Below are 17,487 nucleotides of genomic sequence, written 5' to 3' on the forward strand. Positions count from 1 at the left end.
ACTGATTTTAAAAAATAAAATAAAATAGGATGTGGGTTGAATTCTCGCAGGGATCACAAACACGTTGTAAAAACGCATGCACTCAGTGGACTACAAGCGGATGAATTGACGATATCAATGGAAAGTTCTGGAACAGTGTCTTACTTGTTGGTGAAGACGGCGGAGACCTTGCGCGCGTGCACGGAGACGAGGAGCCTGCGTAGGAAGGTGAGTCGTGTGTTCCCCCAGCGTTCAGGAGATAGGATGTGCATGGCCAACACTGTGTAGTAGTGGGGACCGTCCACATCATAGCTGCTCTCCACCCACTTCTCACACGGCTGCTCCAGGAAACACTGCAGGTTCTTCTCCTCACGACTAGTAGCCCGAGTACTGCAGACGACCAAAAACACAGAGAGCCATAGATATTGAGCGAGAGAGACGGAGCGACAGACGGCCAGAGGGAGAGCGACAGACGGCCAGGGGGAGAGCGACAGACGGCCAGGGGGAGAGCGACAGACGGCCAGGGGGAGAGCGACAGACGGCCAGGGGGAGAGCGACAGACGGCCAGAGGGAGAGCGACAGACGGCCAGGGGAGAGCGACAGACGGCCAGGGGGAGAGCGACAGACGGCCAGGGGGAGAGCGACAGACGGCCAGGGGAGAGCGACAGACGGCCAGGGGGAGAGCGACAGACGGCCAGGGGAGAGCGACAGACGGCCAGGGGGAGAGCGACAGACGGCCAGGGGAGAGCGACAGACGGCCAGAGGGAGAGCGACAGACGGCCAGAGGGAGAGCGACAGACGGCCAGGGGGAGAGCGACAGACGGCCAGGGGAGAGCGACAGACGGCCAGAGGGAGAGCGACAGACGGCCAGGGGGAGAGCGACAGACGGCCAGAGGGAGAGCGACAGACGGCCAGGGGGATAGCGACAGACGGCCAGAGGGAGAGCGACAGACGGCCAGGGGGAGAGCGACAGACGGCCAGAGGGGAGAGCGACAGACGGCCAGAGGGAGAGCGACAGACGGCCAGGGGAGAGCGACAGACGGCCAGAGGGAGAGCGACAGACGGCCAGAGGGAGAGCGACAGACGGCCAGGGGGAGAGCGACAGACGGCCAGGGGGAGAGCGACAGACGGCCAGGGGAGAGCGACAGACGGCCAGAGGGAGAGCGACAGACGGCCAGGGGGAGCGACAGACGGCCAGGGGGAGAGCGACAGACGGCCAGAGGGAGAGCGACAGACGGCCAGGGGGAGAGCGACAGACGGCCAGAGGGAGAGCGACAGACGGCCAGGGGAGAGCGACAGACGGCCAGAGGGAGAGCGACAGACGGCCAGAGGGAGAGCGACAGACGGCCAGAGGGAGAGCGACAGACGGCCAGAGGGAGAGCGACAGACGGCCAGGGGGAGCGACAGACGGCCAGGGGGAGAGCGACAGACGGCCAGAGGGAGAGCGACAGACGGCCAGGGGGAGAGCGACAGACGGCCAGAGGGAGAGCGACAGACGGCCAGGGGGAGAGCGACAGACGGCCAGAGGGAGAGCGACAGACGGCCAGAGGGAGAGCGACAGACGGCCAGAGGGAGAGCGACAGACGGCCAGGGGAGAGCGACAGACGGCCAGAGGGAGAGCGACAGACGGCCAGAGGGAGAGCGACAGACGGCCAGGGGGAGAGCGACAGACGGCCAGGGGAGAGCGACAGACGGCCAGGGGAGAGCGACAGACGGCCAGAGGGAGAGCGACAGACGGCCAGGGGGAGAGCGACAGACGGCCAGAGGGAGAGCGACAGACGGCCAGAGGGAGAGCGACAGACGGCCAGGGGAGAGCGACAGACGGCCAGGGGGAGAGCGACAGACGGCCAGGGGGAGAGCGACAGACGGCCAGGGGGAGAGCGACAGACGGCCAGAGGGAGAGCGACAGACGGCCAGAGGGAGAGCGACAGACGGCCAGAGGGAGAGCGACAGACGGCCAGAGGGAGAGCGACAGACGGCCAGAGGGAGAGCGACAGACGGCCAGAGGGAGAGCGACAGACGGCCAGAGGGAGAGCGACAGACGGCCAGGGGGAGAGCGACAGACGGCCAGGGGAGAGCGACAGACGGCCAGGGGGAGAGCGACAGACTGAGAAATTCTTTGTGATTTCCTATGTTTGAGTAGAACACGGTGTGGATGATGTAATGTAATCATACGTGTTGAGGACGTAGAGCACGGTGTGGATGATGTAAGGGATGAGGTGGATGTTGCTCTCTCGTCCTCCCCCTCCCGTATCCACGCTAAAGGACTGCTCCGTGGCGAAACGTAGGAACAGGAGCTTGGTGTCGTGGATGTTGAGCTGGTAGGTGGGCTCTCTCTGCCCCGTACATTCCTGCAGATATGTGTTGTGCCTGGGAGAGAGGAGAGAGGAAGTAGGACTTTAAAATGGGACGAACGTGAAAGATTCTCATGGAGAAATAAACAGCGAGCAGGTCTGACATCGCAGGCTTGTAATGAGTCAGGTTAGCAAAACATTCTGAGCAACTTTTTGATTGGTTCTCATATCCACGCTATTTGCATGCGCAGGTCTGGTCCCATGGAAACCATATCATGATTGGTTGTATTCGAAACGGGGGATATCCAACCAGCGTTGGGTGCCGTCTTGAAGTACGAGGCCACACCCACTTCATTATCTTCGCTTTGACTGCCAGAGGCTGTCGTTATAGACTCTTAAGTCATGGTGTTTAGCCAGACTTGCGCAACTCTACCGTCAAGCCAAAAGCTTTGTTCATGTTTTCAGAAAGGCAACACGTTCTTCTGACACACAAAACTCAATGAAAAAGTATCTGCTGCAACTATTTCCAAGTGAGTTGGTCATACCTGGCCAGGCAGGTGGCGAAAGCCGATTCTGGGACGTGAGGCCCCCAGACAGGAAGCAGTCCATTGCACTTGGTGTTGGCGTTCTGCAGCGCAGCACTCTCCCACTCCTCCCGCCCACGAGCAAGCCTGAATAGAGGACGGAGAGAGAGAGACAAAGAAAGAGAGAGAGACAGACCGAGAGTGGTTACATGCACACACAATAATACGATTATTGTGAATAGTCAGATTAATATTATAGTTTGTTTCAAACTGACAGCTGTGTGTGTGTGTGTGTGTGTGTGTACACTAACCTGACAGCTGCGAGGTGGCAGTCGTAGTGGACGATGTTAAAGTGTGACACAGTGCTGTATCCCTGATGTGTGTGTGTGTGTGTGTGTGTGTGTGTACACTAACCTGACAGCTGCGAGGTGGCAGTCGTAGTGGACGATGTTAAAGTGTGACACAGTGCTGTATCCCTGATGTGTGTGTGTGTGTGTGTGTACACTAACCTGACAGCTGCGAGGTGGCAGTCGTAGTGGACGATGTTAAAGTGTGACACAGTGCTGTATCCCTGATGTGTGTGTGTGTGTGTGTGTGTGTGTGTGTGTGTGTGTGTGTGTGTGTGTGTGTGTGTGTGTGTGTACACTAACCTGACAGCTGCGAGGTGGCAGTCGTAGTGGACGATGTTAAAGTGTGACACAGTGCTGTATCCCTGCTGCTTGCGAGGCTTGTTCTCCAAGTCCTCCAGGGCCACGCGCTTCGTAAAGGTGTAGATCCCCAGCACCTTGGTCGGCTGGGAGGGGGACAGTACAAAGATCAGGAAATATAGCAGTTAATTGATTTGGTCGGCTGGGAGGGAGGGGGACAGTACAAAGATCAGGAAATATAGCAGTTAATTGATTTGGTCGGCTGGTAGGGAGGGGGACAGTACAAAGATCAGGAAATATAGCAGTTAATTGATTTGGTCGGCTGGTAGGGAGGGGGACAGTACAAAGATCAGGAAATATAGCAGTTAATTGATTTGGTCGGCTGGGAGGGTGGGGGACAGTACAAAGATCAGGAAATAAAGCAAAAAATGACTTGACACATGAACAAATGGCTTCCATTTGAAATAAAGGAACATTTCATATGAAAATAAAACTGTTATATTCACAGCCAAGAGTGGAATTGTCCATACATTTAACCAATACAATAAAAAAAAAAAAGATGTATAATTAAACATTAAGGCCAGAGGGGGTGTGGCATACATAATCAAATAAAATGTTTTGTCTGATATACCACGTTTTTCAGCCAATCAGCATCCAGGGCTCGAACTACCCAGTTTATAATACAGTGGTTCCCAAGGTTGAGTGTGGGGAGGCGCAGGGGTACGGGTAGGTAGCGACTGCCTGCCCATTAGGGCGTTAGGAGCGGCGTCCCACTTGAGAATGGTAAAAAATATTTTAAAATGCTAAAAAAATATATATATTGTTCAAAACAAGCTGTTCAGTTACTCCATAGGCAGTGAAAACGTTGATTTGATTGTTTTTTTACTCTGCTCCAATGAAATCGTAGGATTTCAGCATAAATTATAACAGCACAAAGTTAACGGACTGTCTTGGGGGGGTGCTCCAATGAAATCGCAGGATTTCATAGCATAAATTATAACAGCACAAAGTTAACAGACTGCCTTGGGGGGTGCTCCAATGAAATCGTAGGATTTCAGCATAAATTATAACAGCACAAAGTTAACAGACTGTCTTGGGGGGGTGCTCCAATGAAATCGTAGGATTTCAGCATAAATTATAACAGCACAAAGTTAACAGACTGTCTTGGGGGGGTGCTCCAATGAAATCGCAGGATTTCATAGCATAAATTCTGGTTCTGCTGTAGTCTCCCATCCAAATGAGTCTCTCGCGTCCAGACGGCTCACTTTCCACACGTGAGACGATATTATATCAGGTACAGATGGCCCTAAAGCTAATTGTAATTCACTTGTAAATAAATGATCATAACAGTCAAGGGAGCCTAGGACCTGATAAACCAGACAACTTCATCTAACAAGAGTGGAAGAACGTTTCATCGCGGATTTGGTAGGACAAAAAATAAATGAAAAACAAAAAGAAACAGGGCCAATTTTATGGTCTCCCCCCCATGTTGTTCATGAGGTTCTACTGTGTGTGACAGGGCGACATGTGTGGACAAAGACCGGGATGTATCACAAAGCTGGATCAAATTAATTAACAGTTAAGCTTGAGAAACATTTCATTAACTATTCATCTACCTTTGATAAACTCATATTCGCTAGCTTGAACTAGCGTGTAGCTTGCGTGCTAGTTCGGGCCCATGCACATTTCAAGTCTATCTAAACTCATATCTGACCAACTCTGAAATATGAAGTCGTTTTTAGAAAGAAACTCACCTGGCTATCGCATCATGCTTTGCGACACGTTAGCTAACCATCCCCAGTTAGATCAATGTGTTACCACTTATTGTATCCGTGCTTGGTGCGCCCACCCCCGGTGGCGCCCGGCACGTCGACCCCCGGTGGCGCCTGGCGCGATCACCCCCCGGTGGCGCCTGGCGCGATCACCCCCCGGTGGCGCCTGGCGTGTTCACCCCCCCGGTGGCGCCTGGCGCGTTCACCCCCGGTGGCGCCTGGTGCGTTCACCCCCCCGGTGGCGCCTGGTGCGTTCACCCCCGGTGGCGCCTGGTGCGTTCACCCCCCCGGTGGCGCCTGGTGCGTTCACCCCCCCGGTGGCGCCTGGTGCGTTCATGACGTGATCTGGCTGCTTGTTCTAATTAATACATTGAATCAGTTCAAAACAGTGGTGGAATGTGCACCAGTGGTCATTCGGTTTTTGACATGCAAAAAAAATAAAAGTGATATAGGTGTATTTACACGGTCGTTAAAATGCACAGATCGTTTTAATATAATTCTCCTCGAAGAAACTAGTGGTAGTTTGAAAACTTGGCATTATATTTTCTGTCAAGCTGCTTTGTTGACAAGTTCAACCACCGAGCACCCTGGGAACTCGGGCGAAACAGCTGCGCCACTGCAGATAGGGCAGTTTCAGGTTTAGTACATGAACACGGAGTTTACCAAACATTAGGAACACCTTCCTAATATCGCGCCGCACCCCATCTGCCCTCGGAACAGCCTCGATTCGCCGGGGGCACGGAATCGACAAAAGGTGTTTGTTGAACGTTTTCCACAGGGACGCTGGCCCATGTTGCCTCCAACGCTTCCCACTGTTGTGTCCAGTTGACTGGATGTCCGTTGAGAGGTGGACCATTATCGTTACACACACAATACACTTTTGAGTGTGTGAAAAAAACAAAAACAGGAGCATTGCAGTTCTTGACACAAACCGGTGTGCCTGGCTACCATAACCCCGTTCAAAGGCACTTAAATCTGGTCTTCGCCATTCACCCTCTGAATGGCACACATACCCATGTCTCAATTGTCTCAAGGCTTAAATCCCTCTACAGATGCTGCAGGTCAGTGCTGGTAGAGTGTATGTGTGTGTTGTTGTTTATCTATTGTTGTTGTGTTACCTGGAACTTGTATCCCTCTCTACAGATGCAGCAGGTCAGTCCTGGCTCCTCTATCAGCTCCTCCATCTGTTTCAACAACGACGTCTTGGTCACCACCTGGCCCTTCTCATTGGTCTGAAACACATAACAGCCAATTACCAACCTGGATGAGCTTCCTGTTTCTTAATTATAATCAGAGCCACGTTAGGAAGAAAGGAAGCTTTCCATAGAATCCCATTGGAAAATTTTCAACCCCTCTTCCAACCCCTCCACCTACAGTCGAGACCAGAAACCCACACCTGAACTTGGTCTTCCAATCCATCCACCTAGTCGAGACCAGAAACCCACACCTGAACTTGGTCTTCCAACCCCTCCACCTACAGTCGAGACCAGAAACCCACACCCAAACTTGGTCTTCCAACCCCTCCACCTAGTCGAGACCAGAAACCCACACCCAAACTTGGTCTTCCAACCCCTCCACCTAGTCGAGACCAGAAACCCACACCCAAACTTGGTCTTCCAACCCCTCCACCTAGTCGAGACCAGAAACCCACACCCAAACTTGGTCTTCCAACCCCTCCACCTAGTCGAGACCAGAAACCAACACCTGAACTTGGTCTTCCAACCCCTCCACCTACAGTCGAGACCAGAAACCCACACCTGAACTTGGTCTTCCAATCCATCCACCTACAGTCGAGACCAGAAACCCACACCTGAACTTGGTCTTCCAACCCCTCCACCTAGTCGAGACCAGAAACACACACCTGAACTTGGTCTTCCAACCCCTCCACCTACAGTCGAGACCAGAAACCCACACCTGAACTTGGTCTTCCAACCCCTCCACCTACAGTCGAGACCAGAAACCCACACCTGAACTTGGTCTTCCAACCCCTCCACCTACAGTCGAGACCAGAAACCCACACCTGAACTTGGTCCTCCAACCCCTCCACCAACAGTCAAGACCAGAAACCCACACCTGAACTTGGTCCTCCAACCCCTCCACCAACAGTCAAGACCAGAAACCCACACCTGAACTTGGTCCTCCAACCCCTCCACCTACGGTCCGGTTAACCCTCCCAGTCAGTAAACCTACCGTCATGCCCAGTGTCCCCAGAGCTTTCTGTCTCATGGCCATGGCCATGCGTTTCTTCTCGGCCCGTGTCTCCCTGCGAGCGGCATCTATCTTCAGGTTGACCTCCGCGTGCTCCCTCAGTGCCTCCAGAAGGTTCTCTGCCAGTGTCCCAATACCCTCGTCACTAGAAACCTGCTCCAACTTGTGAAGGTTAGTGATGGAGTCTGTCCCGATTAGCGTCTGGAGAGAGACAGACGAAGTTGTTCAGATAAGATTTCCTGCCCGCGCAAAAACGTTTTGCTACAGTGTGCCCTAGTGAACATGACCCAGGTGTGTACCTGTGTAGGTGGGTGCTGGGTGGCCAGGCCTCGAAGCAGTCTGAGGATGAAGGGTAGAGCTGGGCGAGACAGGAACTTCTTCCACACGTCGGCATCCAGACTGGAGGGTAGGAGAGGTGAGAGGTCAGTGTCGTTTCACACACTGTGAAGTTGGGAGTTGTTTTGGATATAGACGCTAAGATTTTAATTAACCCCCCACCAAGAATTTAACCCAAAATTATTTTCAGAAATGCCACTAGCCTGGTCCCAGATCTGTTTTGAGTTGTACAGACAATTACTGTGATCATTCCCAGAGGAGTTGGCTGTAAAACACCAACCAATCCGAGACCAGGCTACTTTGGGACAACTGTTGCCTGAGGAAGAGCTATAATATAAACACACATGTAATTAATAACAGTGAACAGGAACCCCCCCACTACGAGGTCCATCCCAGCTTACTTTTTGGCGTTGGGGATGTGTTTCTTCATATAGTCCAGGGCACTCTGTGTGATCCCTTTCTGCAGTATCAGGTCTTTGAGTTGGTGTCCGTTGCTGTTGTTCTTGATGCCAGCAGTGATCTTGCAGAAGCAGTCGATGAAGACCTTGTCATCGGCACTATGCTCCTCATCGTACCTGGGAAACACAGCGGGATAAAAGGTTCAAACGGCACGGACATCATGTGGATAAAACCAGACACTTATCAAGACACATTCACACTTTACTGCTACAACTACAGCTACTACTACTACCACCGCTACAACTACTGCTACTACCACCGCAACAAATACTGCTACTACTACTACCACCGCTACAACTATTGCTACTACTACAACTACTACTACTACCACCGCTACAACTACTGCAACTACTACAGCTACTACCACCGCAATAAATACTGCTACTACCACCGCTACAACTACTGCTACTACTACAGCTACTACTACTACCACCGCAACAAATACTGCTACTACTACTACCACCGCTACAACTACTGCTACTACTACAGCTACTACTACTACCACCGCTACAACTACTGATACTACTACAGCTACTACTACCACCGCTACAACTACTGCTACTACCACCACAACAAATACTGCTACTACTACTACCACCGCTACAACTACTGCTACTACTACAGCTACTACTACTACTACAGCTACTACTACTACCACCGCTACAACTACTGCTACTACCACCGCTACAACTACTGCTACAGCTACTACCACAGCTACTACTACAACTACTGCTACCACCGCTACAACTACTGCTACTTCAACTACTACTGCTATAGCTACTACTACTACAGCTACTACTAAACCCAGTGAGGCTCCATACTTGTCGAAGCTGCAGCACGGTTTAAATCTCTCCACGAGGATCCTCATCTTCTCCAGTTCTCCAAAAGACAGGTACGGTATGATGCGTAGGAGACCCTGCAGAACGCTGGGGTTGGAACGGACAAACGGAGTGTTGATCTGGTCCAGCAGCATCACTAGCTGGTCCTTGTCCCCTGTTAACAACAGGTTACCCTGGGGGGGGGGGGGCAATACACTTTAGCTTCATGGAACACGTTAAGGAGAAAAAGAGCTATGAGAATTGTAGTAGTTTGGAGCCACCAACTCCGATTATTTCGTCTGAAAACGTTTGACGGGGCAAGGAACCAGGATGGAATGCATCCTAGTTTGGTCTAAAAAGAACTTGGGTGGAACATTAATTTGTTCTATGTACTGTTTGACCGGGATAGTCCACTCCGCAACAGTTTCCAGGGTTGGTCCGGGGCAGCCAGCCTCAGTCTCACCTTGTCCTCTGAGATCTCAGCGTTGGCCTCATCCAGAATGATCTCCATGATGCTGAGGACCTGCTCTGCTATGGACGCTCCTCCACTGTCCTTACTCTCCTGCTCTGCAACCAACGCCTACAGAGGAAGAAGAACAAATACATGGCCAAACTCGTCAAAATTAAACTGATAGAATTTCTCCTGCAAACCAAAATATATATATATATATTTTGAATTGTGCATCTTGTATCTGCATCACGTCATGTCACAATGTTATATTACTTTATTATTTTATTTTACTAGGCAAGTCAGTTAAGAACAAATTCATATTTTCAATGATGGCCTGGGAACAGTGGGTTAGCTGGTCTAGGAACAGTGGGTTAGCTGGTCTAGGAACAGTGGGTTAGCTGGTCTAGGAACAGTGGGTTAGCTGGCCTAGGAACAGTGGGTTAACTGGTCTAGGAACAGTGGGTTAACTGGCCTAGGAAAAGTGGGTTAACTGGTCTAGGAACAGTGGGTTAACTGGCCTAGGAACAGTGGGTTAACTGGCCTAGGAACAGTGGGTTAACTGGCCTAGGAACAGTGGGTTAACTGGCCTAGGAACAGTGGGTTAACTGGCCTAGGAACAGTGGGTTAACTGGCCTAGGAACAGTGGGTTAACTGGCCTAGGAACAGTGGGTTAACTGGCCTAGGAACAGTGGGTTAACTGGCCTAGGAACAGTGGGTTAACTGGCCTCGGAACCGTGGGTTAACTGGTCTAGGAACAGTGGGTTAACTGGTCTAGGAACAGTGGGTTAGCTGGTCTAGGAACAGTGGGTTAACTGGTCTAGGAACAGTGGGCTAACTGGCCTCGGAACAGTGGGTTAACTGCCTGTTCAGGGGCAGAACGACAGATTTCTGTTCCTAGGCCGTCATTGTAAATAAGAATTTGTTCATAACTTGCCTAGTTAAATAAAAAACATATATTTTTTTAAATCAATACATTTAGTCCTCACCAGGTTGAGTGTGCCCAGCATGACGTTGAGCGTGTTCATGTCTGGTTTGACCAGCTGTTGTCTGTTGATTTTCACCTTCACACAGTAACTGAACAGCTTCAGCAGCACCTGGGAAGGGACAGAGGAGAGAGTTATTTTCTACTGTAAATGGGGAAATTCTGAACTATGTCCTAAAAAACAAAAACACTATCGTTGTACTGACATGACTGAGGCAATTATTTTTATTTTACCCCCTTTTTCTCCCCAATTTCGTGGTATCCAATTGTTTAGTAGCTACTATCTTGTCTCATCGCTACAACTCCCGTACGGGCTCGGGAGAGACGAAGGTTGAAAGTCATGCGTCCTCCGATACACAACCCAACCAAGCCGCACTGCTTCTTAACACAGCGCGCTTCCAACCCGGAAGCCGGCCGCACCAATGTGTCGGAGGAAACACTGTGCACCTGGCGACCTTGGTTAGCGTGCACTGCGCCCGGCCCGGACATCCCTACCGACCAAGCCCTCCCGAACCCGGACTACGCTATAGGCCAATTGTGCGTCGCCCCACGGAGCTGGCGCTGCAGTACAGCGCCCCTAACCACTGAGCCACCTGGGAGGTCTGAGGCAAATTTTTAATGGAAATTTGTCAAATGTTGGAAAAAAACAAACATCTGAAAATAATCCCACAGCAATTGTAAATGTTGTCAATGACTTGTTACTGCCATTATTAAATGTTATATAATAATAGTACTAACTACAATGTAAGTGTTATATAATACTAACTATAGTCTCTGACTACAATGTAAATGTTATATAATACTAACTAGTCTCTGACTACAATGTAAATGTTATATAATAATAGTACTAACTACAGTCTGACTACAATGTAAATGTTATATAATACTAACTAGTCTCTGACTCCAATGTAAATGTTATATAATAATAACTAGTCTCTGACTACAATGTAAATGTTATATAATAATATAGTCTCTGACTACAATGTAAATGTTATATAATACTAACTAGTCTCTGACTCCAATGTAAATGTTATATAATACTGGTAATAACTAGTCTCTGACTACAATGTAAATGTTATATAATACTAACTAGTCTCTGACTCCAATGTAAATGTTATATAATAATAACTATAGTCTGACTCCAATGTAAATGTTGCATTTCCTGAACCAATAACTGACTAGAACCAATAGATATCGTAGTATTCTGCTCCATGTCCTACTCACAGTGAGCAGGTGTCGTCCCTGTTTGAAGTCCCTGATGCCAGACAGTCTGCTGAGCATACACTCCAGCCCCCCACACTGAGCCATCACGCCTGCCATCTTATACACCTCCTCCTCATCCTCCTCTTCATCTGTGGTAGAGTCCAGAGACTCGATGAACTCTTCAGTAGCGTCTCCGAGGAGACCCCTCATACGATATATGATCCTCATGGGCTCTCCCTGACGGACAAAAACAAAACCCAAGGTTAACACGCTTCACAAACAAGCCTAGACAACCTCAATCATTGTTTGAAAAATACAGTTGGAAAATTAAAAAAATAGTGAAGAGTTTGTCACCTCGTTGGTAGGGCACCACACCTTCTTGTAAACCTCGGCCACCGGCAGGTCCAAACTTATGATCTTATTGTTCACCAGAAGCTATGAGAAACAAATAGACAGGAGACGATTAGAAACGAGGCGGAGAACCATCTCCCATCTTCTTGGGTTTCACTCCAGGACAGCAATCCCCCGAAACAGCACAGCAAAACGTGACTATGTACAATGCAAGAATAAACAGTGTCTTGGACAACAACAAAAACAAAAAAACAGTTGGCACAGTGTTATAGCTACAGGAGAAATCTATGGTTTCCAACCTCCATGCCACTGTCGTCCTCGAGCAGGGCCACCAGGTCACAGTCCTGACAGATCTTGTTCTTGATGTCCCTCATCAGGGGTCCGATACCTGGCTCGTTGCTGCTGTACGGATTACCGGGCATACGGCCCTGCAGGAAGTCCTCCTGCTGAGGATCCTTCTCCAGGGTAACAAAGAACTCTGTCACCTCGTTTTCCTCCTGGAGGGGGGAGGAAGAGCAGGAGGAGGGGAGGAGGAAGAGGAGGAGGAGGGGGAGGAAGAGTAGGGGAGGAGGAGAGGAGGAAGAGGAGGGGGAGGAAGAGGAGGAGGGGGGAGGAGGAGAGAAGGTAGAGGAGGGGGAGGAAGAGGAGGGGAGGAGGAGAGAAGGTAGAGGAGGGGGAGGAAGAGGTAGAGGAGGGGGAGGAAGAGGAGGAGGGGAGGAAGAGCAGGAGGAGGGGAGGAGGAAGAGAAGGAGGAGGAGGAGAGGAGGAGAGAAGGTAGAGGAGGGGGAGGAAGAGCAGAAGGAGGGGAGGAGGAAGAGGAGAGAAGGTAGAGGAGGGAGAGGAAGAGCAGGAGGAGGAGAGAAGGTAGAGGAGGGGGAGGAAGAGGAGAGGAGGAAGAGGAGGAGAGAAGGTAGAGGAGGGGGAGGAAGAGGAGGAGGGGAGGAGGAGAGAAGGTAGAGGAGGGGGAGGAAGAGCAGGAGGAGGGGAGAGAAGGTAGAGGAGGGGGAGGAAGGGCAGGAGGAGGGGAGAGAAGGTAGAGGAGGGGGAGGAAAGAAGGTAGAGGAGGGGGAGGAAGAGGAGGAGGAGGGGAGGAGGAGAGAAGGTAGAGGAGGGGGAGGAAGAGCAGGAGGAGGGGAGGAGGAAGAGGAGGAGGAGGAGAGAAGGTAGAGGAGGGGGAGGAGAGGAGGAGGAGGGGGAGGAAGAGGAGGAGGGGAGGCGGAAGAGGAGGAGAGAAGGTAGAGGAGGGAGAGGAAGAGGAGGAGGGGAGGAGGAGAGAAGGTAGAGGAGGGGGAGGAAGAGCAGGAGGAGGGGAGGAGGTAGAGGAGGAAAACGAGGAAGAGGAGGAGAACGAGGAGGAGGAAGAGGAGAGAAGGTAGAGGAGGGGGAGGAAGAGGAGGGGGAGAGAAGGTAGAGGAGGGGGAGGAAGAGCAGGAGGAGGGGAGGAGGAAGAGGAGGAGAGAAGGTAGAGGAGGGGGAGGAAGAGCAGGAGGAGGGGAGGAGGTAGAGGAGGAGAACGCGGAAGAGGAGGAGGAAGAGGAGAAGGTAGAGGAGGGGGAGGAAGAGCAGGAGGGGGAGGAGGAAGAGGAGGAAATTCAGTTACCCCATGCAATGTATTCCTAGAAACACAAAGGCTATCAATTCATCTTTCTGTGATTCCTTTGCGTCCTCTTTCCTTGCTTCCTATCACCTCGCTTTCTTCTCAACCGTATTAGCGAAGGTCCAAGGTCCCCTTCCCCTCGAACCTCTCCAATGCGTTTTGAGAAGGAGGCAAGGAAAGAGGAATTGAACCATAGACTCGAGTTACAGCAGGAACAGAGAAGAAGCCATTTACCGGGTAGATGATGCTGCAGAGTCTCTCAAAGATGAACACCGGTGTTCTGTAGTCATCCAGGTCGTATCTCTTGGCTGTCTCAATACACACAGCCATGAAGGCCTTGGTCTCAGACTCGGTCCCTGGAGAATGGAAAGAAAGCACTGGCTTTATACCTGTGGTCGAGTCCTCCAGCAGCATGTCCTCCTGGGTCTATATATTAACTAGCTTTATACCTGTGGTCATGTCCTCCTGGGTCTATATATTAACTAGCTTTATACCTGTGGTCATGTCCTCCTGGGTCTATATTAACTAGCTTTATACCTGTGGTCATGTCCTCCTGGGTCTATATATTAACTAGCTTTATACCTGTGGTCATGTCCTCCAGCAGCATGTCCTCCTGGGTCTATATATTAACTAGCTTTATACCTGTGGTCATGTCCTCCAGCAGCATGTCCTCCTGGGTCTATATATTAACTAGCTTTATACCTGTGGTCATGTCCTCCAGCAGCATGTCCTCCTGGGTCTATATATTAACTAGCTTTATACCTGTGGTCATGTCCTCCAGCAGCATGTCCTCCTGGGTCTATATTAACTAGCTTTATACCTGTGGTCATGTCCTCCAGCAGCATGTCCTCCTGGGTCTATATATTAACTAGCTTTATACCTGTGGTCATGTCCTCCAGTAGCATGTCCTCCTGGGTCTATATATTAACTAGCTTTATACCTGTGGTCATGTCCTCCAGTAGCATGTCCTCCTGGGTCTATATATTAACTAGCTTTATACCTGTGGTCATGTCCTCCAGCAGCATGTCATCCAGGGACTATATATTAACTAGTTTTATACCTGTGGTCATGTCCTCCAGCATGTCCTCCAGGGACTATATATTAACTAGTTTTATACCTGTGGTCATGTCCTCCAGCATCTCCAGCAGCATGTCCTGGGTCTCGTCGATGAGCTTGGTCCTCTGCACCACCAGTTTCCTGAGACACAGGTAGCCGTTCAGCACCGTGCCCACCAGACGACTCTTAAAGTGACGCTTGATGGACTCCACCTCCACAAAGGACGACAGTAGGCCTAGAAGACACGCACGGGGATAGGTATCATATTAACATATCATCAAATCAGTTTTTTTTAAACTTTTACATCATTCTAGCATAACAAAGTGTCCGTATTAGATAAATATCTTGGTGAATCCACTAAAGCCAAGGTACACTACATGACCAAAAGTATGTGGACACCTGCTCTCATTACAAAATCACGGGCATTTTTATGGAGTTGTTCCCCCCCCTTTGCTGCTATAACAGCCTCCACTCTTCTGGGATGGCTTTCCACTAGATGTTGGAACATTGCTGCTATAACAGTCTCCACTCTTCTGGGAAGGCTTTCCACTAGATGTTGGAACATTACTGCTATAACAGCCTCCACTCTTCTGGGAAGGCTTTCCACTAGATGTTGGAACATTGCTGCTATAACAGCCCTCCACTCTTCTGGGAAGGCTTTCCACTAGATGTTGGAACATTGCTGCTACAACAGTCTCCACTCTTCTGGGAAGGCTTTCCACTAGATGTTGGAACATTGCTGCTACAACAGTCTCCACTCTTCTGGGAAGGCTTTCCACCAGATGTTGGAACATTTCTGCAGGGGATTTGCTTCCATTCAGCCACAAGAGCATTAGTGATGTTGGGCGATTTAGCGCTGGTTCGCAGTTGGCATTCCAATTCATCCCAAAGGTGTTCGATAAGGTTGAGGTCAGGGCTCTGTGCAGGCCAGTCAAGTTCTTCCACACCGATCTCAACAAATAATTTCTATATGGACCTTGCTTCGTGCACAGGGGCATTGTCATGCCACAAAGTTGGAAGCACAGAATTGTCTATAATGTCATTGTTTGCTGTAACGTTAAGATGACTCTTCACTGGAACTAAGGGGCCCAAACCACGAAAAACAGCCCCAGACCATTATTCCTCCTCCACCAAACTTTAGTTTGCACTATTCATTCAGGCAGCTAGCGTTCCCCTCCAAACCTAGATTCGTCCGTCGGACTGCCAGACGGTGAAACGTGATTCATCACTCCAGAGAACATGTTTCCACTGCTCCAGAGTCCAATGGCGGCGAGCTTTACACCACAGCTGACGCTTGGCAATGCGCACGGTGATCTTAGGCTTGTGTGCGGCTGCTCCACCATGGAAACCCATTTCATGAAGCTCTCGACGAACAGTTCTTGCGCTGATGTTGCTTCCAGAGGCAGTTTGGAACTCGGTAGTGAGCGTTGCAACCGAGGACCGATGATTTTTTTACGCGCTACAGCACTCAGCAGTCCCGTTCTGTGAGCCTGTGTGGTCTACCACTTCACGGCTGAGCCGTTGTTGCTCCTAGACGTTTCCACTTCACAATAACAGCAACTTAGTTAACCGGGGCAGCTCTAGCAGGGCAGAAATGTCATATCAAATCAAATTTCATTGGTCACATAAAATTTAAAAAAGTACCTTTATTTTACTAGGCAAGTCAGTTAAGAACAAATTCTTATTTTCAATGACGGCCTGGGAACAGTGGGTTAACTGCCTGTTCAGGGGCAGAACGACAGATTTGTACCTTGTCGGCTCGGGGGTTTGAACTTGCAACCTTCCGGTTACTAGTCCAACACTCCAACCACTAGGCTACCCTGCCACCCCATACATTAACATCTGCTATATATATATATATATATATATATATATATATACACACATGGTTAGCAGATGTTAATGCGAGTGTAGCGAAATGCTTGTTTGACGAACTGACTTGTTGGAAAGATGGCATCCTATGACGGTGCCACGTTGAAAGTCACTGAGCTCTTCAGTAAGACCATTCTAACGCCAATGTGCTCAATTTTAAAACACCGGTCACCAATGGGTGTGGCTGAAATAGCTGAATGCACTCATTTGAAGGGGTGTCCACATACACTATATAGTACAGCAGTAAGTGGAAAATCATGTTGATGTTTTATTTGAGTCAACTATCCCTATAAGACCAGTTAATACAAGCGCCTTGGTTTAGGTGAATGAAACACGTCGCATACCAGTCAAGCTCTTGAGGGCGTATCCCTGCTGCAGGTCTGTGCTGAGCGTGGCCTCTTCCAAAGCCAACAGGTTGGCTATTTCTTTGGTGATGAGGTTTCCGATGTAAGGCAGGACTCCTCGGGCGGCCAGGTACACCTTCCATTGAGGAGGCTTGATGAGCTTCTGGTACAGACCCAGATACTCAGCTGCACATTCCCCCGCGATGCTCAACTCATCCAGGTAACTGAGGGACAAACACACAGTGATGCTCAACTCATCCAGGTAACTGAGGGACAAACACACAGTGATGCTCAACTCATCCAGGTAACTGAGGGACAAACACACAGTGATGCTCAACTCATCCAGGTAACTGAGGGACAAACACACAGCGATGCTCAACTCATCCAGGTAACTGAGGGACAAACACACAGTGATGCTCAACTCATCCAGGTAACTGAGGGACAAACACACAGTGATGCTCAACTCATCCAGGTGACTGAGGGACAAACACACAGTGATGCTCAACTCATCCAGGTAACTGAGGGACAAACACACAGTGATGCTCAACTCATCCAGGTAACTGAGGGACAAACACACAGTGCTGCTCAACTCAT

At 50.0% G+C, this 17,487-nt stretch overlaps 1 protein-coding gene across 1 annotated transcript in view; it reads right to left on the reverse strand.

The window, feature by feature from the left end:
• Window positions 1–17,487, reverse strand: part of LOC135504726 (E3 ubiquitin-protein ligase UBR4-like) — a 135,648-nt gene that overhangs the window by 2,119 nt on the left and 116,042 nt on the right. The window contains 17 exon segments of the mRNA XM_064923538.1: window positions 145–369; window positions 2,155–2,349; window positions 2,819–2,944; window positions 3,448–3,590; window positions 6,335–6,448; window positions 7,407–7,625; window positions 7,724–7,823; window positions 8,162–8,335; window positions 9,041–9,231; window positions 9,501–9,617; window positions 10,475–10,582; window positions 11,695–11,910; window positions 12,028–12,108; window positions 12,324–12,521; window positions 13,856–13,977; window positions 14,739–14,912; window positions 16,894–17,117. Coding sequence (XP_064779610.1) covers window positions 145–369; window positions 2,155–2,349; window positions 2,819–2,944; window positions 3,448–3,590; window positions 6,335–6,448; window positions 7,407–7,625; window positions 7,724–7,823; window positions 8,162–8,335; window positions 9,041–9,231; window positions 9,501–9,617; window positions 10,475–10,582; window positions 11,695–11,910; window positions 12,028–12,108; window positions 12,324–12,521; window positions 13,856–13,977; window positions 14,739–14,912; window positions 16,894–17,117 — 2,727 coding nt within the window.

This window comes from Oncorhynchus masou, chromosome 18 (assembly GCF_036934945.1).
Source record: "Oncorhynchus masou masou isolate Uvic2021 chromosome 18, UVic_Omas_1.1, whole genome shotgun sequence".
NCBI classification, from domain to species: Eukaryota; Metazoa; Chordata; class Actinopteri; order Salmoniformes; family Salmonidae; genus Oncorhynchus; species Oncorhynchus masou.